Raw genomic sequence first — 25,059 nt, forward strand, 5'->3', positions numbered from 1 at the left:
TTTAAAAAGTTTAAAGTTTTAAGAAGTTTTTGTTTAGCCACTGAACCGGCTTTAAAAGATCAAGGTTTCTAATGTTGGGAAAAAGAAACTTCATACAGGACTACAAATAGCCTTGGATTTAACATGTGCCACCTTCGACCAATAAGAAAACAGTAATGAAATAACATTTTATATTTAAGTTCGATGAAGTTAAATGTTCTGTTGCACTATTATAATGTTTCCTTCAAAATTAAAATATAAGTCATGTTATATGCATCACAATTCTACAATAAGCCAACGGCCCACATAACGGTACAACGATGAATATTAAAACGCAAAACTAATATTTTATATAGTGGTGGTAGCTTCATATGTCAGGAAATTTCGCCTACCCTTCATGATTTTCAGACATTTTTTCTGTCAACATGAAGTAGCCAACAAGGCCTTGTTCCTGGATACTACGGATCATTAAAATGGTTAAGAACTTGACGACTATTTATTTATTAGTAATACATTTGTATTGTTCTCTCCAGCACCGAGGTCTTTATGTGCACATCTTCCCGTTTCTCTAAAACAGACAGACCTGTCCGGCGAAGTGGCTGACAATGAAGGCTGGGCCCTGGTCTTTGGGTGGGGGGTTTCCGTTGCCATCCTTAGTTGTAAAAGAGAGGCCATGAGTGGGATTGGAGTCTAGCTGGGTGGACAGCCTCTTGTACATGGTCTGCTCTGCTGGCCTCAGACTCTGACTCTCCTCGTCTAATACGCACAGCAGTCCCTGCGGCTTCTAGAGGGACAACAAACACAAACTGTTTTTGAGACTGACAGGAAAAGTGGAGTGAAAGAGTTAAATGCATGAATGAAAACAGGGTCCCACTCAACAATGTTACAGGACAAATAGAACTCCTGGGCGACCATCGGTCTTTGAGTTACTGTTGGTCTGACACAGCAGCATACACTACCTGAAGAAAGAAGTCGAGAACAGCTGACTGGTTGCCGTGGGAGCCTGAGGTCTCCATGGCGATGCCTTCCTGCATACACTCAGCCTGCTCCTGCTGGAATAGCACCTCAGAGACGTACTGCCTCAGCCGCTCATTGGTCATGTTCACACACAGCTGGAATGCACACACAAACATCAACATGTAAACACACCCTTCAGCGTTGGCACAAAGCTACTCCATTAAGGTATAGTAATCTGTGTCTTTTGGTAAACAAGCAAATATAGAAACAAAATCTCATAACACACCCACTGTGGGCACCAACATTAAAGTCAACTGGCATGAATGAAATGACAAATTATGGAGCATGGGTGCTCCCAAAATCAAAAAATACTTAAAGGAGACATCTCATGCATAATATGTAGTATTACATGTCCCTGTGTAGGCCATTTTTTAATCCCAATTTAATATGGACAAAGCTTTCCTGCTGGGACACATGAACCTTTCCTAACCCCGCAGTCGACCAATCACAGCTCAGGCAGTAGACAATAAAAATGGGGTTGTTTATCTGGTATGTGTGTGTGTGGAGCTCTGGAGGAATGGCTCAAGTGTAGCTTGTCACATCGATGTAATGAGCAGAAACGTAGACTATGTGGTGGAACAACTCAGGACATCACAGCAGCATTGAGGCCTGTTTAAACTTCCCCTGAACCTGAATGTGTCACACAGCTCAAAAGTAAAATATATAATCTAACACCGCTGTGGTCTAGGAATGAACCTGTCACTTGTGAGTGGTGTCCTTGTTTTCAACCCAGGATTTGCTGCCTTCTTTGTTTTTGTATTTCATTTTATTTAGTTTGTGTACTTTATGTGACTTACAAAGTTGTTGGAGTTCGTGCTCAAAGTAAGCCTTGAAACCTATTTCTGTGCGGTTCCATTTGGATTCTGTCACGTGAATGTACCAAACCAACACCATGGTCCGCGTATTTGGGAAAGGCCGCTGATGGAGAAGCTCTGATCTGAAGGTGTGTCGTTACGTCTCCTGTTTTTCTCCACTACGTGCTTGTCTGTTCGCAGCCTTTGAGCCAGTCTAGTACATTAAAGGCTTAGTCCCAGCAGGTGGTTGATTGAGTTAGCTCATTAGCAAAGTGCTGAGCAGGTACAACACATCCCTGACAAACACGCTCCAATTAATAAGCGCTAATGACCCTGATCTCGTAGGGCAAGCGAGGTGTGCCTTTGAACGTGTCTGCAACTCATTTCAGTGTTTGTTCACCGCTCTGACTCTTTCTATTTTCTTTCCCTGTTTTGGCTGTTTTTGATAGAAGACTATTCATTAGAAGCCCCTTTTGATAAAAATGTCCAATTAACCCTGAATCTTCTGTTGGTTTTTCTGTTCTCATAACAGGTGATGCACAGAGAGGTTAGTTTATGTTGCAGCGTAGCGCATTGATCCAAAACTAGGAGTGCAGAGAAACAGCAATTTAATTTGATTTTATGCATTTACATTTAGTAGTGCTTTTATTTTATATTGTGTGTGTGGTGGGTAACAGAATATTTCTTATTCCCTTTTCGATTGTTTACGCGGCATATTTCCCAACATTTTGACTGCTGATATCTTTTTCTGCAGGACGACGGCGCCTGAGCGCACACTGTCTAATGTTAACCCTGGATCACACAATTTTTTGTTTCCGTTTGGATGAGAGAACCTGCAGAATGACAGAAGGGCCACTTTCATCTTAGTACACAAAAGCACTCACACACAAACTAAAGCTTAACACTCACACGAAAGCAAAGACAAACAGAGAAAGGCCTTAATAATAAAAGCTCGGAGGAGATTGAGAGCTCCACAGGGAGGGGGGGACATAAGCTCTGAGTAGCAGGAAAAAGTACTTAGCCTCTTGAGCTCGATGAATTACACCCTAAGACACCTTACACACACACACACACACACACACACACACACACACACACACGTTATATAGGCACTTGTCTGCCTTGATCCCTGCTGGTACTACAATGAGGAAGTCTATTAAGAGTGCATGCTTGATGAGCACTTGACATATTTACAGCCAATAACAGGTGAGCACTATAGAGCAACACATGTTGTTCTCGGTACACTGTGCAATAAACACATAGTGACAACGTGAAAACAACCAAGCATTACAGACATGCTGATCCACCCGTGAATAGAAACAATTAAGTACGAGGTCTTATCAAAACAAAAAACAAGACTCATTTTCTTCACTTATGAAAACACATTCCAATATTTCTGAGAAATGTTAAAGTTTTTCTGTATAAGCTAAACTTGTCTTATAGAAGCTCCAAGTCGTTGTTTAATACAGGGTTAATAGGAGCTATTGGTGTGATGACATCAGGATCTAAGTGTTGTGAACTGAGCACTATGACATGCTTGTTTAGGGGATTTACATTGAATACAGTCAACAACGTTTTCTCATAACAAACGTCAACACTTCTTTATTGTGCAACAAATTCACCCGGGGAAAAGTTAAAAGGAGCATCATTTGATTTTTCTACCTGAGTTTGTTTATGAATTTCACCCAAAGTATCAAAATGTAAACATTATGTAAGCGTTAAGGTCTAACATGAATTATAATGTAGAAATAAGATTCACATGTGGACACAAACAAAGACACAGCAGGCCAGTTACCCTACTAAGAGTTAGCCGGTAGCTAACTGTCATATCAGCGTTTCCAGCTCTGTGCACTGAGCCTATGATGGTGAAATGTTCCTGTTAAATAATAGTTTGACAATAAAGAGTAAGAAACCATAATTAACCATCTGGTTTCTTCAACTTTAACTCAGAAGCAAAAATCAGCTTTAGAATTTAAAAGAATGGATGATTTAACATTTTGGATATCGACTGATGTGACATTTTTTATTGAATCGTGAAAACATTTTTAGTCATATCGCCCAGGCCTAACTCTGACTTCTCACACACAGACAGTCATTGTATCAGTTCATTTGAGGACAGCGGAGAGTCACGCCACAGACCGTACCTCCTTCATTACAATTACAGACTGAGTATTTGCTCTAAAATAGAAAACAGTCCAGAAAATGTGACTTCGTAGATCATGATTATGATCAGAGAGACTTTTGAGCCAATAATGTGAATTAGGAGATGTCATAAATGTGTTTGATGGGAGAAATGACTGTCAGCAGGAGGGGAAGAGGAAAAGGGCATTCATGTTTTCTTATTTGGAGAAGGAGGTTTATTGAAATCTAATAAAAACAATTCATGTCCCACCTGCTCAAAGCCATTCCTCTGAAATTCTTCAAAACCAAAGATGTCCAAGATCCCAATTTCCAAGGCAGGATCCCTACAAGGAATTATGAAGAACATATAGAGAGCATACAGTATTTTGTCAACATGACTTGTGCTTTTTTCTCCTTTTGTTTAAATGCTTGTGTCACCCTGACAGGATCAAATGTGTGTGCTTGTGTTTATGAGTGAGTAACACGTCTGAAGGGGGTGTGTCACGAGTAAGTAGTGTGGTTGACTAATTTATTACATTCTGTGGTTGGTGTATAAACAAGGCGAAGCACAAAAACATTCCAGGAGATGGAACGCACGTTATCTATGTTAAAAGACTTCACAACATCAACAACACCAAGGATCCCGTGGCCTCCAGCTAGAAGTGTTTATGCGTGTGCCTGTTATAAAATGTTGTGTGCGAGGCCTCTGCATAACCTTGGGTGTGTTCTTTATCTCGACCCTGTTGCTCAGTGTGTTCTTCTTCAGTGTGCATGCCTATCCCTGAATGTCATGCAACGTAAACTATTACAAACCTCCCCTGTAAACTATGTGTCATGTTACAATATCAGTGTTATCACAAACAGTGCTGCTGTGTGCTGACAGATATACTACACTGGAAGTGTCTGTGGTTACAGTTATCAACGGCCTGGACTTCCAAAGAAATCTGAAAGAAGGTTCACACAGAAAAGTTTCAAGGCGTGCGCGCGAACACACACACACACACACACACACACACACACACACATACACACACGAGAACGAACACACACACACACACACACATACACACATGAGAACGAACACACACACACGCATACTCACATAGACACACACACACACGCATACACACACACACACACAGCTATACCCAATGCTGTCGTCCTGCCCCTGCAGGTAGTCGTTGACACTGTTGACGAGATAGCTGAAAAGTCGTCCATAGATGGTCTTGGCGAGCTGGTCTCTGTACTGCTCCGACATCTCCACCGTGTTGCGTCGAGTGATTACATCACCTGTGATGAAAAGGAAATCTTATCTTATTGATATCGAACACGTTTATCATATTTTTAAGGGTTTAACTGTAGATTCACCAACTGATAAATTTAAGGCTTCTACCGATACCAGTGATCAATATAACTAATTAGACAATTGCTAATTTCAATTCATCAGGTCTGTTTTCAAACTTGTTGTATTTACATTTAGTAGTGCTTCCTTTCGAAACATCACTGGTTCGTGCCTAACAAACTACATGATGCGGATCTTTACCACAGATGGTTTAAGACTTCGACACTGAAGGCTTTTGTGTTTCCTATTAGATCATCAAATCAGAGCTCGTCCAACAGGGGTCTTCTTTTTCTGCATAATAAAAAGCTCATTCTCTGAATCAGCAGTAAGGTATGACCTTCTGGCGTGCCATTATGATTATTATTTGTCAATGGGGCGATGTCTTCCAACAGTGAGGATCACAGAAAATACCAATGTTCAACACATAAATTGGTGCATCCTGAGTTTGAACCTATATCACTTACAAGAAGAAGAAGAAGTTATACTTTATTAATCCCACGAGGGGAAATTCGGTTTTTACACTCTGTCTAATGACACACACATAGGCCGAGATACACACTCATGCACAAACAGGGTTCCAGTGACATGCATTAATGGAGAGGTCTCAGAGTGAGGGGGCTGCCCACATCGAGCGCTCCAGAGCAGTTTTGGGGTTCGGTGCCTTGCTCAGGGGCACCTCGGCAGTGCTCAGGAAATGGACTGGCACCTCTCCAGCTACCAGACCAATTTCCGGACTTGGTCCGTGCCGGGACTTGAACCGGCGACCCTCCGGTTCCCAACCCAAGTCCCTACAGACTGAGCTACTGCCGCCCTATATACAATCACTAAGTCCCATCCTTCCCCCTTACATTGAGAGTTTATGTTTTGTTTATTGATGTTTTTTTCTTTTCTTTGAGTATTTAGAAAAGCACTATATAAAATGTATGTACTATTATTATTATTATTACTACCCCAAAGTATTCTTATTTTGGAATCAGTTGTATAAATGGATTCACCCTACGAACAGGATTTACTTTTACTAAAGGGTTCACCTTTATACAACAGATTTCTTTGAAGGCTCATTTTTTGACACCTGTATGAGCCTGACAAATGTTTTCTGACGACTATCTGGAGTTATTTGATCTCACAAAAAATATCGCTCAAGTGTGATCTTTGTTGCCAATCCCCTAACCCCTGTGAGTCAATAGTGCTGCATGATCATTTAAGCTGCCGCACCTTTTTCAAAGCTGTGAGCGAGACAGAGAAGGCTGATTGAGATTTTTCCTCGACATTTTATTTCAGTAAAGATGAATCAGTTGACTCAACAAATTGAATCTGCAGCTGTGTGTTTAACAGTAATGGTGAAGTGATGCTGAAGGCAGGCGTGAGGATACCTTTGAAGTACTGAACGTCAGAGGTCAGGCCGGTGCTTAAGTCGCTGGAGCACAGCTGTAACATTCCAGCCACTGTGCAGAGAAAGAAGGGAGAGACAGGCAAAATGAACGAAGGGTTACAGGATAAAAATCATCAAAATATCAGCATGAAAACATTGACTGTGAGGAAGTGTGGGGCAGATAACATCCCACAATCCCATCTGCTCTTTCCTGCTCTGATGCTGATATCATGCTGCTGAACAACAAGCTGAGCTCTGCTGCAGGTCATTCTTGACTTATCAATCCGTGGAGCTGGCAGCAATTAGTCATCAATGGATTTCTGAGCAGAGCCCACAAAACAGGCAGAGAAAAACAGGTGACAGCAAATCAGAACCCGTTTGCTGACGTCACTAGCTGTGACATCACATCTCCCGAACAACAACTGTTTCCTGTTCGGGCGCTGATGTCATTTGTTTACCACCTCACTGAGGTCAGGGGTCATATGAGCACATGTAGAGGTTGTATTATCAGAGAGGAAGACAAAGAAAGAGAGAAAAAAACCCAGCCACAAACAATGACTGTTTGTAACAGGATTTTTCCCCACCAAGTCTACGTTAAGATAAGAGGGTGTCGTGCACCCTTCCTTCCCAGGCCATGATCAAACTTCCAAACGAGGTGGAAATGGAAGCCTGGCCGTGTGACAGAGGCACTGACCTCTCTCCAGCAGCTGCAGGTCAGAGGGGAAGGCTGTGTCGGCATCTGTCAGTGCTGTAAAACGTAGGTCCCCAATATGGAGCACAGCAGATAGCAGCATAAACACCGAGTCAACCTCCTGGAAAAGAGAGAGATGAAAAGCAGTTAGACAAACATAACAAGTGTGAAATACTCATCAGGTAAAAGAGACAACATTTTGACAGAATTAGAAAAAAAAAAAAGGATTTTCTACAAGTGTACAGGTTTGTATTGTCTTTAAATAAAATACTGGACTCCACTTGAACATTGGAGGAATGTTGATAAATGACTTGATGCATCCCAGAAACTTTACAGACAAATCAAATTGTCAACTGCATAGACCCAGACTAATACACGAGCTACTTCTGTTGTAATAACATTTTCTCAGGTCTACAGCGTCCAACTGTTAATAAAAGAACATGATCTTTTGTCATGATCTTTACCCTATATTGTACTCTCAGTGGAGGCTAACTGGCCAAAAGGGTCAGTGTGACAGATAAGGTACTAAAGTCTTGAAGGACTGATTAACGTAAACATCTTAAAACCATGGACTGCATTAAGGAAATTAGATGCTTTTTGATACGAGTACCTCCTCCCTCTCTTCATTTAAACACTCCTCTTCCTCTGTGCACACTCTCTCTCTCTGCCCTTGAGTAGAGGACGCTCTGGAATCCCCCCCCCCCCCAACACCAACACACACACTGCTCTGATTCTACGAGACGGGGGGAATGCTTGAGTTTACCGTGTGTGCTTGTGGGTGAATATGTATGCGTGTGCAGTGCACTCCCTCTCAAAGCAGGATATTGGAGCTGATATCTGGGAGATAAACACGAGCATTAGTCTCTGTCTGACACTCTATACTCAGACAGACTCCCCCCTCTTTGCCGTGAGAAGAATGGGAGTCAGGGAGAGAAAAGGAGCGGCGGGGAGCGTTAATGACGATTGACCTTTGGGTCTGGACTCGGAGTCGTCCCTTGATTAGACTTAGACAGAGACCAATGGTTAGTGGTGGTCTATCACTTCCACTCCTACTCCCCCCCCTCACCTTCGTCTGTAGACATTCTGTCTTATCCAGTGGACACTACGGCCCTCAGATAATACCACTACCCATCGCTCTCTTCCTCTGTCCCCTGAGCCTTCCATGCGTGCATTTACTGCTGCTGGATTAAAAGGTGAGATGGTGGTCACTCACTGCTGACAGATGCTGACTGGGATTCTAAGAATAGAACGTGATAATGGGCCGGTGCACATGACAGACTGTACAGCACTAGGTGCAAGCAAATCAAAGTCCTGCCCTTTGAATTTGATCAAACATGTGACAGATATCTGAAAACATCATCTCAAGAAATCTAAACATTTATGCAGGATATGTGCTTCCTTTGTCCGATTTGAGAAGACTCATTGTTCGGCCTCTTGTATCCCCGGAACGTGCACTGTAGTCAATAATGAAAGTGAGCATGTACAATATTCATCAATTTAAGAAGTCTGAGATTACAATGTACCATGTCTTAAACTAGTATACTCCAATAAAAGACCTTCATGTTCTCCATGTGGATGAAGTGTTTTAAATACTGTGAAGATACTCTGTAGGACCCTTTTTTACGTCCACATCTCTTGCTGTGACTCTAGGTAGCTACATTCTCGGGTACATCCCATCAATAACCTCATAAGTGGCTATTTCAGGTTCTCTGGCATCAACACTTTGAATGATCCCCGCTGTCAGCAACCCTTGAATAAACAGGAAGAACAGAAGTCAATCAATACCTGCTTGTTGAAGCCCAGGGCTCGCAGGGCGTGTTTGACTGCTGCCAGGCGTTCCCTGCTTTGGACTGAGGCTGTGGCTACTGGAGGTTTTTCACCTGGAACTCCTCCACTAAGATACCTGGAACAAGGAGAGAACTATGGGGCAATGCAGACTAGATTATACTGAGCAACTACACAAACAGAATAAAAAGGAACGAGGAAGTGAACTCTTTGATAATGTGCCGTGAGAAGTGGATGGGTTTAAAACATCTGTCTGTCTTTGGAGACAGACCTCAAGGTTAAATAGATTTAATGTAGTTTTGTGCAGATATTTCATACAGATCATTAGACATCATGGAGCTGTAAAACCAAGGTTTTAAAAATGCAGAAAAAGCAAACCCGGACAGACACATAGAGAATCAATGGATTTGTGTGATTCTGAGGGTTCCAGCATTGTTTTAAGCTACAGACTGATTAGGGTCAATGCTTCAAACACTGGTGGCATACGGTGGATGACAGCACATTCAGACTAACTGTAGTTTAGTTAGAACACACGCGTGAGGAGAGACACATGCACAAACTAAGGAAAAATGTCTGTTTTTGAGACGTTGACAGGTGAAAACACTAAAAGAAGAAATCTCATGATGTTGCATCACATGAACATTTTGGGATTGGAATGCTTATCACAACATTACAAACTTTCATTACTATACAAACATAGACTGACCAACACGTACCTATGAGCCAGGACATTGTTGAGGTAAAGTGCACTCAGCTCCTCAGGCGACATGCCCTCAGCCATCAGATAGAAGATGCTGAAGCTGTGTTGTTGAGGAGACAGGTGCACAAGGCGGGACTTCTCCAGCATGTACGTGTACAGTCGAGCTAAAACATCAGACGCGTTTCATACTTTAATGACAGGCGTGCAGGAAACGTTCATAGTCATACTCCAGAGTCATTCTGTGCTCTGTTAAGTGATTTAATGAACTGGGGTAAAATAAGGTGAGCAGGCCTGCAGAAATGGAGCACACGCTTCAAGAACAGAATCGTGGACTTGTACTGCCCCCTGCTGGTGTTTCAATACACTGCAGCTGAAATCTGTGACACGGTGTTGCTGTGACATGAAATGCATTGTGAATCACATATCTGCTGTTTTAGTCATATAATCCCAAAATGAGCATTCAAAGAAGCAATAACTATCAGCAAAGTGACCAAGGATATAAATATTCTGTTTATATAACAACAGAAAAAAAACATTTGTATGGAATCTTAAAAAAGAAGCTTGAAGGTTTATCATGGCACCGCTAAACTTAGGCTCAAGATAATGTAAAGATAGAGAAGATTCAAGTACTTGTAATCCCACGCAGGTCTTAAATGTTGAATAATTAAGCACCAAATTGAAATTTAAGGCTACACTAAAACGATCAGGTCACATTCAGTGTAACTTTGAGAGAACGAGTGGTTACCTCTGAGCAGTGTCCTCCTCTTGTCACAGTATTGGACGGTCAACAGCTTAATAAAGCGGCTTGAGTTGTTGTTCCTCGGAGTCTTTGCGTGACCGAAGGCCTCCAGGATAGAGTTAACCTGCACACGTGATCAAACAAGCAGACATTCGACCAGTTACTGGACAAGAATTAGAAATGAATTCATGAATGGATGATGAAGGTTTCCTCGTAAGGATTGTTTTTTCTTTTTTTTTCTAGTTTGACTTCTATCCATTTCAATGTCTGAAATGAATTCTGCTTCCATTCCACTGTCATCCACTAGATGTCAACATTCATCCATTTCGAGGGTACTCAGTATTCTTTGTGTCTTAGCATGATCAGAGAGTGAGCTGACCCAGTTATCGACAACGCAGCGATGACTTCATCAGAACGCCGCTCTTTACTTCAAGGCAAACACACTGCTTTGTTAACCACTTGACAGACTGAGCACGGAGCTGGGGGAACAATGTGGGAAGCACCATGAAAATGCCCCAACGTGGTGGAGTGGATCATTCATATTCTACTGAACTCTTTTTGATTCCACTCATCAATACTCTTTAGTGTAATGCACATATACAAATAAGGCCCAAACGTTTTGTCTTCTGTAAATAGTTATGTCATACAGACACATTACTGAATGAGTCATCCTTGAGGGTGTTTTTAAGACGCAATCAACCAGATGGTCTCAGTGCTCAAATAGTGTCATTGGAAAAAGAACACCAAGCAAACAGAGTCAAGAAGACCATCAGTCAACGCGCCACATTCAGGTGTCTTTATCCAGGCATCTTTTCTCTCTTCTAACGCCGCATCTGTGAACACTGCCACGTCACACTGTGTGCTGTCTTAACTTTCATCAAAGAGGACGAGGAGTTTTGATCAAAGGTGACGAGGAGTTTTGATCAAAGGGGATGTGGAGTTTGGTGCATTACGCATGGAAGGGGGAAAAAAAAGCAACATTCAGTTTGTTCTTTGTCACAAAGAGCACACAAACATGACATTTATAATAAAGACTCCAGGTTATTGTGGTAATGCCAAATGTTCCTGAGACAAATGAGCTTTCAGGACAGGCACCCAATGATTGTGCGTACTCACATGTTTCATTCTTGACTCCAAGGCGAGGCCTTTAGGGCTGGAGCGGGCTGTCAGGTGTCTCACTATGTGCTTATAGGCCTCAGATTTTCCAGAACCACTTTCGCCACTATGGAAAGAGAAACAAACGTTTATTTTACTTCATGTTTATGGAGAGGATATTGCTTTAACAACTGGGAATGTTTCTTAATTTTCATTTATTCAAGGACAAGGGTTTGTAATTCGGTTTTGAAACCAGGTTGCTGTGTGCATTCCTCTGCATCATACTGACCATCATTCTTCCAAATGAGCTTCAGGCATGCAGAACGACACATCTGTTTGTTTTCTTTGATCCAAAAATATAAAAAAGTCAAATTTATTCAGACTGTTCTGAATCTGTAGACTGCATTAACCTTACACAGTCTCTGTAACAACATTTTATTTTCACCCACAAGTCTGTTTAGTCAAAAAAAAACAATAAAAAAAATAAATCAGAAACATAATATGGCAATTAAAAGTTAGGAAATAAAACCACAACAGGTATAGCGGAAAAAAAATATCTTAATAACGACTATGTAACCAAAGAAATAACAGAAAGTCAAGCAGTGAAAGAATCCCAGTCTGTGCATGTGAGTGTCTAACACTTCTCCTAATGTGTCTTAGAGGAACAAGCTGTTAAGTATTAGTCATCAGGGTGTTTCCTCACATCTGTTACTTTAGCTGTATGCCTCCACCCACCTGACATCAGCCCTTCAGGGACCCCCCCCCCCCCCCCCCCCCCCCATCACCACCACCATCTAGACCTTATTTGTCATACAGTTTTTTCCCCTTCAATTGACCCCCACTTTCCACATGCTGTTACTGTGACTGGAAGTGTGTCCGTTAGTTTCATTTCGTGTTGACATTAAATCAGACATCAGGTGTCTGTACGCTCGTGCTCTGACACAGACATGCAGAGAGTTGAGAACAGAACAGTGACTGCAAGAAGATGGCTGCAGAAGGTCAGAAGCCCTTGCTAATATCTGCTTTGTGCTGTTTGTCTGCTTGTGTGTGTGCTCTGCTATAATTCCTACTGAGTGTGGCCTTGCAGAGTGTGAGGTCCAGTGGCCTTTCTGCTGTCTTTTCATTTACTGGTTTTATTAGATTTCAAGGGCATTTTGTTAGAGCACTGGCCTCGAGGGATGATGGCCGCTGATTCACAGGAATTGTGAAGGAGTGCGTGAGTGTATGTTGAGTGCATGTGTGAGAAAATTAAAAATGGACACAGAAGGCTTGAGCGGAAAAAAAGAAACCTGAAAGGAAGGATAAAGTGGAGCAGGGAAAGAACAGAGACAACAGGACAAGGGAGTGTGTGTGTGTGTGTGTGTGCGCATGAGAATGCAAAGTACAATGTCCTACCCTGTGCATGTGTGTTCGTTTGTGTGTTTGAGTGAGATGGATAGCCTGTGGCCAGAGTGCATTAACTCTCTGCCAGATTGGTTACAACTCAGCAGGAATGTCACTGGAGAGCCGGAACAGAATTTAATTGCAATCAGGGAGCTGCCTCCGTCCATCCGTGGACAAAGAGCGAGACGCTACAACGCTAGCAGCAAACCTCCCATCTGTGTGTGAATGCTCAGGTGTAGAGCTGTTTATCTTACACAGAGTGTGCAGTGTCGCCTGGTGGAGCGGTGTGAACAAACCAGGCGGACAACTGAACTATCATAATCCACACTTTTTTTTCGCCCCACTTTGTTGACATTTTGTTGTGCAAGATTCAGTGTCTCTGAGAGCGACCGTGCGCTTCCGTGGAGGACACGCACCTGAGGATGAAACACTGCGGGCGCTTCTCCAGCAGCATCATGTGGTACGCTCGTTCTGCTGACGAGAAGATGTGAGGTGGCAGAGACGAGCAGAGACGACCCGTGGAGCTCAGGTACAACTGACTCACCTGTGAGGGGAAAAAGCAGGTAACGGTTATGTAACATGAAGACACGCACGCCATGAGTAACACAAAGGAAGAAGTTTCAACAAGACTGTGACACATCGCTGGATTTAGATGTGCTCACAGATGCGAGTTTGAGTGTGTATTGCTCACTAAGCCCTCAGTGCAATCAGGTAATCTGACACAGAGTGGCTAAGCCGCCTGTCTTCAGTTTACTGAACTACATTCGCGATCATTTCTCACTAAAACAAAAAAGGAATTCACAACAACTCGTCCACTCTGTCCTTTTTATTTGGTCAATTTATTGCAATGCAAAAACTTCACATTGAGACGACAACATAAAAATGTAATGTCGATGACGTTCAGGTTAACGCACATGAAAGGAGGAGAATCTCTTATACTGCGTCTCAAGTCTGTTTTCGCAAAGGCTCAGAAGTCGTTCAGAAGAACTGAATCACTGAAACCTATGACAGAAACTTCTCGCGAAGAAAGGATGAAAGTTGAAAAAAACATTTTGAAGATGTTGCAAAAGGGAATACCAAAGGAAGAACGACTTAAGAAACACGAAGAGTTCCGAAAACATCAAACATGTATAAGACAGTGAACCCCAGTTCGCATGCAACTCTTGGATGAGTGTGACGCATCAGCCCTGTTAGTCACCGGCAGGTGTGTGTCTGCGTTGTGTCTGCGGAGGACGGGTTGTGGACCACCAGGCTAGGGGGGGGGGGGGGGGGTGACAGACGGCCAGCAGATCACACATGTGTGACATATGTCCTTCACACACTGCTGCTCCCTGCTCCTCCACACACTCTCTCAGTTGGGTGTGGAGGCCTGGAGAAGATCCAGACCCAGGGACAACAAAGGGTGTGGGTGGGGGTTGGCTTTATTCTGTCATGGCAAGTGCTCGGCTGGCATTTAATCTGCTTTTTCAAAATGACTGTTTCAATGAAGGTGAAAGACACACACTCACACGGGCCTGTGAGTCAGTCCCCGACAGTCTCCTGTAACCTTTGCACATTTTACATATGCTGCTTTTTTCTAAGAATTATTACAGAATGTGTGCGTTTATGTTTATGTGCAGACTAAACTGGATCCATCTCTTCACCTTGCTCATGCAGAGTCAGCCCTGTTCCATGTATCACTGACAGGAAGACTGCATTATTTATCAACCACAGGGTCCATTTCATCCGTTTATGCTTTGCTTATTATACAGCAAACAGGGCTCCATTTAAGGAGGATTTTGCATGTTTAATGCATAATGTTTTCAGCATGGATTTGGGAGCAAAGACGTGCAGATAAAATATTCAAAGGTGAAAGCACATAAGCATCATTTATAAGCCAACGTGAGTGTCAGGACAAAACGCTTACCAGAGTGGAGTAGATGGGAAGCTCTTTGTTTGGATTAACCAGGAGAAGAATGTGTCCGATGTAGGTCTACAAAAAACACAGAGGGACAAAACACACCGCAACTTCACTTTCCAACCTGATGTGACTTGATTGGAAACAAGAAGTGAATATGTCAGGGTCACACGTTTATCTTTCAGGTAACAAAGCTCTGCCTCCATAAACTGTTGTGACACACAAACAAACAGACCAAAGCGAGGTTAATCACTCACATTAGCCCTGAAGCTAACCCTGACCCTGAAAAGGAAAATGCTGCCCTGTTCTGTTCTTCACATCAGTATTCATGGTGGCAACTTTTACCACAAGAATATGGTAATCTTATGGCAGAAAAAAAAGGTCAGGAAGGGGGCATTAAAGAAAACTTCAGGAATGACCTTTCTCCATTAAGAACAGCAGACATGCCCTCCTACACACAAACCCTGGAGGCCATTAGGGTAAAAATAACCGATTTCTGACCCTTTCCGCTTAACTGCTAACCCTCTGTTTCTCACAAAGAGTCCCGAAGGCAGTTTGAGAGATCGTGCAGTGTCCCCGGGGAGAGCACGGACATTGCTAACATTCTGTAACACGCTGCTCTTTCCTTAGGCCCCGGCACAAGGTTAATGACTTGAACAAATTCCCGCTGCTCAAGGACATGCAGCAACATCAATACGGCAAGTTGTTTGTTTTGCACTGAGCTCAACTTGTCCGGGACCACAGTCACACTTCCCTGTTAACTGTCGTTTCATCTTATGACTTGCTTGTCAATAATCCGGCCTTCGTGATTGGTTTTTTCTGTCCTATCCTTTCTTCATTTGAGTTTTTCCCACTCTCCTCAGGGGTTTGGCCGTGCACTGCTCCTTCTCTCCTGGCAGAAGGTGGTAGAGCACTCATCAAAGCCCCCCGTCTCTGACCACCCTGCTGGGAACATATGGAGCATTCACCGCCTTTGTCTTCCACCTACTTCTGTCCTTCACTTCATCTCTGCTTTGTTCACCTCACTCTTAAAGCGCTCAGTGACGTGTGCAATGTAAGGCTTACGTAAAGAAAAGAGGTGGAGAACAAACTCAAATCATTGGGTTTTAATATCTTACATAAACACAGAATGGAGGATGCCGTGTGAGTGTACCATTAACCCCTAAATGACAGAGGAGGTACAAGACACGCTCCCATATCCCCCAGTGATAACAGTACTTTGCTCGCTAACTGTCCTTTCTTTTCACTTCTTCTTCTTCCAAATGGTCTGGATGTCAAACCCAGCCCTCATTATTCTGAATTCTAAATCACTCCTCTTTTTCTTCATCCACCAATCTTCTCCCTTTTATTGTCATCCCCTTATCTGTGTCCCCCGCTGTGGCTAACCCTACTGTCTGTAGCCCATCTGGGTTTCCATAATAGCGGTCTATTATTGCCTCTCACAGAGAAGAGAGAGCACAGGACTGCTCCACATTGATCTGGTTCCAGTCTTTATAAAGCTCGGTCCCCATGGAGAGCGCTGGGCCAGACTACAGCTTTTAAGCAAAGGAGAAAATAACAGGAATATTAAATGGACCCATTGTTAGAGATGGAGGCTGATATATAGTTATGGATTAATCTTTCTAATCAATCTAAATTGTATTGATTTCGTAATTGTCACCAGTGTAAGTATGTGAGGGAGAGTGAGCACTTTTACTGAAGTCAGCAGGCAGAAAGAGAGGGGGCGGGACTTAGCTTACTATGTCACGTTAGACTGCAGAGACCAATAAAGACTTTAACATGTTTAGAAAATAAGACAGGAGGAAGGTGTGAAAAGTACAAATCAAAGTGTTCAGGATGTATTCACTAGAGAAGGTAGCGCCTTTTAGACATGTTTCTGTTTAAATGTTTACATGAGAGGAACACTAAAAGTACATATGCTGGAAGGAAGCCCACAGCGGTGCTCGTGGGTCTACTCTAAAGAATGTGTTGTGATTCAAACATCGCACTCGGAAACTCGCAGACCGTCAACAAAACAACTCCCCCCCGCTACAAATAAAGCGCTACGCTGTCCCGCTTCTGCCTCAGAGAAAACATGTGTTGCTATTTCTCTCTGTTGTGTCTGTGCTGTGGGATCCAACGCGTGTTTCATGTTGGTTTTATTCCATTTCAGCAGCGCAAGGACGCTCGAGTCTCACGTAGATTTGGTCGTTGCAGAAGCGCTTCTGCATCTCGTAGAGCAGGCTGCTGTCGGTCAGCTCGCTGAGAGACGCCAGGTCGTCATTTGGAGCTGGAGGCATCAGTTTGACCTGTAGAGAGCGAAGACAAGAAAAAACGAGATGCATAAGCTTGAAGCAGAGAGGATTCTAAAGAATACACTTTTTAAGTTTTTCTAGTTTTATTGCAGGACTTTTTCTTTTAAGCTCACGTTCATCATGTCAAAGGGGCTTCTATCGATTGCCCTTGTTCTTGATAATCAAAAGCAATCATTGGAGGAGCATCACATGTTGCTGAACAAGTTCACACTGCAGTTCTTCTGAGTCACTGCCGCTGAATCTAAACTTTCCACAGGCTTCATGTTTGGATTTCTTTGTCAGATTCACTGCCTGCCAGTTTAGAAACGCTTAAGGCTAATGAACGTCTCGCCAAATTAATTAAGAGCGCACGATGAAATGCTATGCTGGCTCCTCTACTCAAACGATAAAAGTGCATGAATACATTTCCAGCTTCGTGACGCACATGATGGGAGATCAGTATGAGTCAACTGCACAGAGACAACTATGGATTGAAATAAACATTTTTAACAGAAAATAGAAATCATGTGGGTTGGTGTGGTCCTTTTCTTTTACTGATATCTTGCTCATTGTGCACCGCCCCCCCTGACATGAGGGCTGAGAGATGTTCTTTATTTCTTGTAAGAGCTGTGAGAAAGAAAGAAAAAAAAAAAAAGAAAGTTACCTGCTCCAGTTTACTGGCTCCCAAGCTAAAGGGGCCATCTAGGCCGTTGTCCTGGGAGGGCTGTCGACTCAGTGCTCCTCCCGCCTCTCTGAACATGGCACACTTCTCAAGCAGACTGTCTCGTTTAGAGATTGAGAGACCCAGGGGGTTCCTAAGTGATAGGCAGGGAGGTATGAGAGGAAACAGATGACAGATTAGAGGCAGAGTGGATCTGGAGAGGGAGCGGGATGGTGATTTATTAGAGGTCACCACGAGATAAGGAATGTGTGGCGCAAACGGTGGACCTACAAGTTCTTGACAGGAGTGTTGAGGTCGTGTGAGCCGCTGTCATAGCGTTGGTCAGTGGAAGGAAGAGGAAGAGAGGGGTCTGTCAGTCTCTGCAGCCAGCTCTCCTCTGCATTCAGCAGAAGATCAGCAATGGGCTCGGACGCGGCAATGTCTATGGATACACACAACATGATAATCAGCACAGCATTTAGTTTCAAAACCTAGATTCAAAGACATACATTTATTTGCTTTCAGTTGTTTTTACTTTTTTAAACCTACATTTCTAATTTGTTTTTTATTAATTATTAGTTGAATGCGTCTTTTACTAGCGTCCTCCTTCAGTCTTCTCCCTGCTGTTTCTCTTCTCACTGACTGCGTCATGCTTGCTGTTTGGGGTTTTTGTTGTTGCTTCGACCTCCAGGTACCCTTGTGTGTTTCTCTTAACTTTGAGAGCTCTTGTTTTTAAAGATGCTCAATGAATAAAGAAAAAAACCCAACCGATCTTAAAATCGTATTGTCTTTCTTCAGTCGTGAAAATATATTAAAAAAAAAGGTTCTGATACTACGCAAAGACCAGAAGCACCTCTCTGCTCTCTCGTCTTTCACCGTGCCGGCCCTTTTCTTTCTACCTGCGTGGACGAGCCTGTACTAGTGCGCAATGTGAACCCCACTGTGGATCAATCCAACTGTGCTTAAGACCAAGAGGGTGTTAAGACCCCCCTCCCCCCCGTAATGAGATCTAACAAGACACAAGGGAGGAGGAATCGCTTCATCCCTTCTTCTTATTTCTGTGTGACTGACAACCCCCTACACTCCCATCTCTTGCTCTCCGTCTTGTGGATGCTGAAGGATGGGTGTGAAAGAGGTGATGGGATGCCTCGGCCTCTGTGGGCTTGTCTCACATCTTTTCCTAAGCCTACGCGCTGGAAGGTGCTATTGATTAAGGCCCTGAGCGAGGCAGTCAGAGGCGTGATGAAGCCATGGGAGTTAACGGCTGAACACCACAGTCCTTCAGTGGGACACGTTTTATCACTATCACACCAAATACACGCTTGTGACAACACTTCATTCATGTGCAGCCTGGTTCAACAATGACTCTGTGGAGGATTGAGAAGTGTGGGGGAAATTAGCCAAAAAAAGAAAAAAAGAAAAGCTTTTACTGTCTGAATAAAATGCAGGCATTTAAATCTGAACTAAACCACAACTAGAGAGACTGTGGAGAATGTGTTGAAGATTTGAGATGTCTGTGGAGTTGTTTTGTAATCATTATTATGATAGTCTCTTCAGAATTCATTGTGTGCATATTTGAGGACTAACACAGGTGCAACACACTTTACAGTTCGGGGTCTGCTTCATCGCTGCCTTCTGTTGGCTCGCTGCCATCTTCTTTGAGCATCTCTGACTCCTGAACGTCAAAGAACTAAGTAAGCAAGCGTCAGCTTTGACACGGATCATCTTCGATTTAAATGCACATTCGCCAGGTCAGGCTTCTTGTTCAACTTTCTCCCTCAGCTCCAACTTAAGCACATAGACATCAAGTTCAAGATGTGACTTGTTGAGCTCTTTAATCAGCTCTGTGATGTAAAACTACATCATTTCCATTCAGTGGATGAGATAAACACTGTGTTGTGCTTTAAGTATCAGTTCTATAAGCCACAGTTACTAATTATTTGGAGCAACTTTGCCAAAATCCTGCAGCAATGCTGAGAGTGAAGGAGCAGCAAACAGAAATAACTTGTCTTTCAGGATGCCTTTAAAGCTAATATAATTAATGAGGGTGGGATTCTATGGTCTCCTTCATAGCTGTCAACAGATTTCAAAAGGTAGAAGTTTGTATTTACTTATGAAGATATGCATTTAGCCCTCTTCTGCTGATCAAACATGCTCCAAATATTTAAATAAACAATGCATGCCCCTGGTTAATGACAGGATATTTATGATCATCATTAGGAAACACCGACGCCTTATGATTGCCAGAGTTTAATCAGTGCGTGAGCTGTGAATGTTTCCTTTCATCGATAAGTTCTCCTTGTAGATCCACTCAGATGAGCAAAGATAAGCTCAGAGACTGATTATTACAAAGCCTCCATCACTGTGCGTGTGTGTGTGTGCGCGCGTGCGCTTTGTATCATCACAGTGATTATTAGTGCATTTGCACAGTCTCAGCTGAACAAGTGAAAATCCATCTCTTTGCTGCTTTGCTCCATTACCTCTCGCTGTTCGAAAAAACCCGTTAGCTGGTGGCGGTACTTTATGTATTTATGTGCACACCCGTGTGCGTGTGTGAATGCCTAAATGGGTTACCTGAGGGCTTGTCTTGGTTGCAGTTCAACAGAGTCGGGTTCGCTCCGTGCCGCAGGAGCTGGCTAACGATGCTCGTCTGTAAGAGAAGGGAAGAAGCAGCCATTTTCATCAGATCCAGGATTCAAACATTTCCAGGGCACTATTAAAGTCTTCTTCTTCTACATCATCAGCACATGAACGAAAAAACATTTTATTTTAGATTTGAAATGATTTCTTAGTCTCTCTCATTAAAAGTCGCTGTACTGCCACACTGCAGATGGAGATATGTAAATGTGAGACATACTGTGACACCGTGTATGACACACATGACAAATGTCAACCCAAACTGAGGAGATCTCTTAATAGAACTTCACGCTTGTCTTCCTTGATTTCTACACCCGGTGACATGTGATGGCTGTTAACTCGACCTTTCATTGTTCTGTCTGAATGATCCTGACTTCAACTCCTTTCCTTCATCATTCCTCGTCTCCTACAGCCTCTTTTCAATTCTTTTTCCACACCTACTCACCACTTACATATAGCTGAGTTTCAGCTGTTTTGGATGCAAGAAGTATGACGTGATGAATTAGATGACGTTCGTCAAAGATCCTCATCATTTCGTAACAATGAACTAAAGATGGTGGGAGCCTGAAAATGTCTCAGTAAACATAAAAACGTCCTTTCAAAATAAGATGAAAGCGGCTGATGAGTCAACAAAACATTGGAAAATAATTCTTGAGTGAGTACCACTTAGTCCGATCCTGATTACTAAGATTTACATTTTAGTTTTATGTCTATATAAGAAACATGCATAAAATACATTCAGTATCAAGCCTCTGTATTTTTCTGCTTAACCTTCGTAGCCAGCTCGTCAAACAAGATTTTTCTAAACGTATTCTCAATGTTACGTTTCATTATAAACGGCATTAAAAACTGACAGAGTGGCTCTTAACTGATTTATAAACTGGTCACTTCGGGCAGTGCGACTCAGCCGTGTGATAGTTGTGGACTGTCATCTGTGGCTCTGGAGCAACTTCTCATGGTCGGTTATTAATATCAGACAGTGCAGCAGAGTGTGGCCAATGACACGTTTTAAATTATGGGAACTAAAAGGAAAATGTGTTTTTAGATTGTTTCCCATAAGAAGGACTATTTCAGCCTCTTCTGGTTTGATTTAGATTTTTATTTTATTTTATTTTTTTTAAATATTGCTCCTGTGAGTCCCACAACTTTAGGAAAGTAATTTAACGTAATCAATTATTTACAGACCTTTTTTTATTTGCAGTTTAAAACAACCTCAAGTGTGAAAAGTTTGTTGTAAAAGCATAGTAATAAATCATATTCTGCAGTACAGGAGAGTGATTCAGCACATTCAGCAGACTGGCTCAGACCCGAGTCAACAGCTGCTGGGCTCTTGAGTCTACAGTGTCCCTGCTGCCCACAGAGCCTGTCAGCTGCACTCACACCCTATAAATACTGACAGCACGTCAGTGGCACCACACGGTTCTGAACTCCTTAAAGGGTCGAAGTTGACAGGAGGACCGTGAAAAGGTCAATTATACACGGGGATCAGCAGGGACAAAGTACTTTAGGGCTGATGTAGATTCTTGAGAATGTGTGAATGCTCCATATGTACTTTGAATAATATTTGCCGGACCTTTACCTTAATTTTATGATTAATATGAGGTACTCCAGGAAAAAAAACTTTCCTCTGAATCAATTGGTGGATATTTTACCAAAGCATTTATGCAACGCTTCATGAAGAGACTGAATTCATTAAAGCCAGTCCCAGCGAGGTTGTAGTTAAACATCAAATCATTCTTGTTTGGTAATCCAACAAAAACTCATTTAAAATTCTCCCGTCAAGAGAACATAACTTGAAAAGCTTCGACTCAAACTCGAGAAGCAAAGAGTCAAGGTCTGACTTATCACAATGCAGAGAGAGGGAGGCTTAATTAGCTGAAGTAATAGGGTCGTACGTCTTCTTAAAGGGTCAGTCGAGTATGAATGCCACACTGCAGAAGGGGTCTCAGGGTTTAACGTACCGGCTTGTGTTACAGTTGCAGACATGCGTTTCCAGGCAACACGGTTTGCTTCTGCCTCGGAGCAGCAGAACCTCTTATTAGTGGGACCAGCGGTTTTCTTAGCAGGGTGCACACATACAGTGCACGCACGCGTCTTCAACGCATAATGTCGAGCATCCCTTGCATGTCACTGTCAGATCAGCTATAAGGGAATGTTGACAGAAAGTGAGTGTTCATCAGGCTCACACGGCCGTTGGTATGCATGAGGCAGACCGGGGCCGGCAGTAGAGCGCTGATAGCTGAGGTGATTTAGCACGGCGAGGGAAACCTAATCGATTCTCCAATCCTCTAGACTGCCACTCTCAAGTCCAGTGCACTTAGATATTACACACAAACACATACAGAGTAATTGTCTATGCAGAAAGTCTGGAAAACAAGGAGACACCGGGAGGTTATATTATTATGTATTCTGTCGAGTGCTGTCTGAAGGAGAATCATGAGAGGATTGTGCCAGAGGAAAGAAATAAAAGAAAGGTACTAGATAGAGCTACAAGGAGGAATAACATTTTTTCAAAACACACTCTAGTTGGATGAACCCCAGAAGTGGAGTGACTCTAAATACCAAATTTAAAAAAAACTGTCAGCAGCCAAGCACACAGCCCAGAAATGTAATTAAATATCTAGTTGGGTCAGCAAGATGTGAATGTGATCACTTCCTCCCCATCATATTTGGACTCCACCCAAACCACCAGTTCCCATCGCTTACCTCCTCCGCCCGTTCTGGAAATCAATCTCCTCTGCTCGACCAGAGATCATTAAACAGCTAATCTAAAATTCTCTTACAAATGGATATACAGTGCAGCTCTGATCCAACATTTGACTGTCTGATCAATCAGCTCAAAAAGAAGCCGTTTATCAGAGCATGCTCAGGGTAACTGCAGGCTATCATCAATAGTTGCTCATTATTTCATGAATGGCTCCAATCCCATCGGATCAATGAAGCTAGATGAGTTAAAAACAGGTGACTTGTTCATTAAACTCTCCAACATGGTGACATGTTGTCGTGCAGCAGGGAGTTACCTGTCCATATTTAGCAGCCAGGTGGAGAGGAGTCCAGAAGTTGTTGTCAGCAGGATGATGGTCGGCACCGCTCTCCAACAGCACGGACACCACCTCTCTGTAACCGCTGGCACAGGCTATGTGGAGCTTCAGAGGCAGAGAGAAACACAGAATACATTATGATATCAAAAAGAAGAGCCAGCAGCGTCTGGAAAAAAAACAAAAACAAAGCATGGACAGTGGAGAGGAGGTCAGCTCAAACGCACAAACACATTTGACCTTACATACCAGAGTGACCCCTTCATCACTGGGCTGGTTGACGCTTCCCCCTGTGGCTACAAGCTGTCTGACATCAGACAGCATTGTGTTGGGTCGCTGCATCTTCATGGTGTGCATGGATGACACATCCACACCTAAAAATAACACGCAGGATCGAGACACGTACGTTGTATTAAGTGTGCAGCTGTCACGCTTAAAGGAATAGTTATATCCTTGTTTAGAGTTAAATGAGGACAGTGATATTACTCCTCTGTTTGTGGGATGAAAATAAAGTTGGAGTAAGTTTGTAGTTATCTTAGCATAGCATGACAATTGGAACTTATGCTAGTAGCAAAGTAGCTAGCTCTGTATAATGGAAAAAAAACAAAAACAAACACCTTACACCGCTCATGCTCATTTATCAACACACCATCTCATGTACTGTATATGAATCAAAGTATAAGAAAGTGACATGATGGACTATATGTCGGCAGGGACTTCCTGGTTCTTATAGTATCCATTTTCTTTTCTAATTCTCAGCAAAACAGAAGTTCCTTTACTTTCAGAAGAGACACGTTAATATAAAAAATGTCAAACTAGTCCTTGAAGCAGACTTTAGTTAAAAAAGTTTTAGACAAATGAGTAAGTTAACTGCCTTTAGCGATATCAAGTCTATCGTTTCATTCAAACACGTTCTGGTATTTAGAAATCTCCCAGAACTTTACATATCACAGTTCAACAGGACTTGTTTTGAGTTAAGCTTTCTGTGGACTGACAGTGTTGTGTGTCTGAATTACAGCAAAACTATTGTCTGCCATTCTAGCTGTATGTACAGCACTGACAGTGGAGACAGCCAAGAACTGATACTGAACAGGAAACAATGGCATGCTTCTGGCAGATTCGAGTGAAGTGATCCTGATACGGATGAGGAAAAAGGAGAGTCAGAGGAGTGCTAATGCAGAGCTCCAGACCCTGACCTGGAAGATTCTAAGCCCTAAGTCCTGGAGCTTTTTTTCAAGGACTGGTGCAGGCCAACAGAGATCAACAAGGACGTCTACCCAGAAGTATAAAGATGAATGGACTGTTCCACAATCACGTGCACAAATTGACCTTACTTTGGTGGCTGCAATAAGAATTGATTATCAATGAATCCATAGTTCACAAGGAGAAGCTCTAGGCCACCAAACTAATGGGACTTTGACCAGGTAGACTGGTTGGATTAGCTGATCAATATGTTTGTCTATACAGACAGATGAGAGCCACAGGGTGTTGCTTTATGAGACATGCTCAGAGGAAAATTACAGCAACAAAAAAGA

General features: G+C 42.8%; 1 protein-coding gene across 11 annotated transcripts in view; it reads right to left on the reverse strand.

The window, feature by feature from the left end:
- Window positions 1-25,059, reverse strand: part of myo16 (myosin XVI) — a 92,367-nt gene that overhangs the window by 30,622 nt on the left and 36,686 nt on the right. For all 11 annotated transcript variants that reach the window (XR_013780315.1, XM_079358301.1, XM_079358294.1 and 8 more), the window contains exons 6-23: window positions 23,774-23,898; window positions 23,507-23,632; window positions 20,424-20,499; window positions 18,141-18,291; window positions 17,853-18,003; window positions 17,093-17,203; window positions 14,925-14,990; window positions 13,435-13,562; window positions 11,657-11,762; window positions 10,547-10,664; window positions 9,818-9,965; window positions 9,102-9,219; window positions 7,320-7,437; window positions 6,627-6,698; window positions 5,060-5,201; window positions 4,183-4,255; window positions 939-1,091; window positions 563-763 (exon numbers count right to left, since the gene is read on the reverse strand). Coding sequence is in view for 10 of the 11 variants with exons in the window: in XM_079358301.1 (XP_079214427.1) it covers window positions 563-763; window positions 939-1,091; window positions 4,183-4,255; window positions 5,060-5,201; window positions 6,627-6,698; window positions 7,320-7,437; window positions 9,102-9,219; window positions 9,818-9,965; window positions 10,547-10,664; window positions 11,657-11,762; window positions 13,435-13,562; window positions 14,925-14,990; window positions 17,093-17,203; window positions 17,853-18,003; window positions 18,141-18,291; window positions 20,424-20,499; window positions 23,507-23,632; window positions 23,774-23,898 (2,183 nt within the window). In the remaining variant the exon portion in view is untranslated. The remainder of the gene's footprint in view (window positions 1-562; window positions 764-938; window positions 1,092-4,182; window positions 4,256-5,059; window positions 5,202-6,626; window positions 6,699-7,319; window positions 7,438-9,101; window positions 9,220-9,817; window positions 9,966-10,546; window positions 10,665-11,656; window positions 11,763-13,434; window positions 13,563-14,924; window positions 14,991-17,092; window positions 17,204-17,852; window positions 18,004-18,140; window positions 18,292-20,423; window positions 20,500-23,506; window positions 23,633-23,773; window positions 23,899-25,059) is intronic.

This window comes from Symphodus melops (assembly GCF_947650265.1).
Source record: "Symphodus melops genome assembly, chromosome: 12".
NCBI classification, from domain to species: domain Eukaryota; kingdom Metazoa; phylum Chordata; class Actinopteri; order Labriformes; family Labridae; genus Symphodus; species Symphodus melops.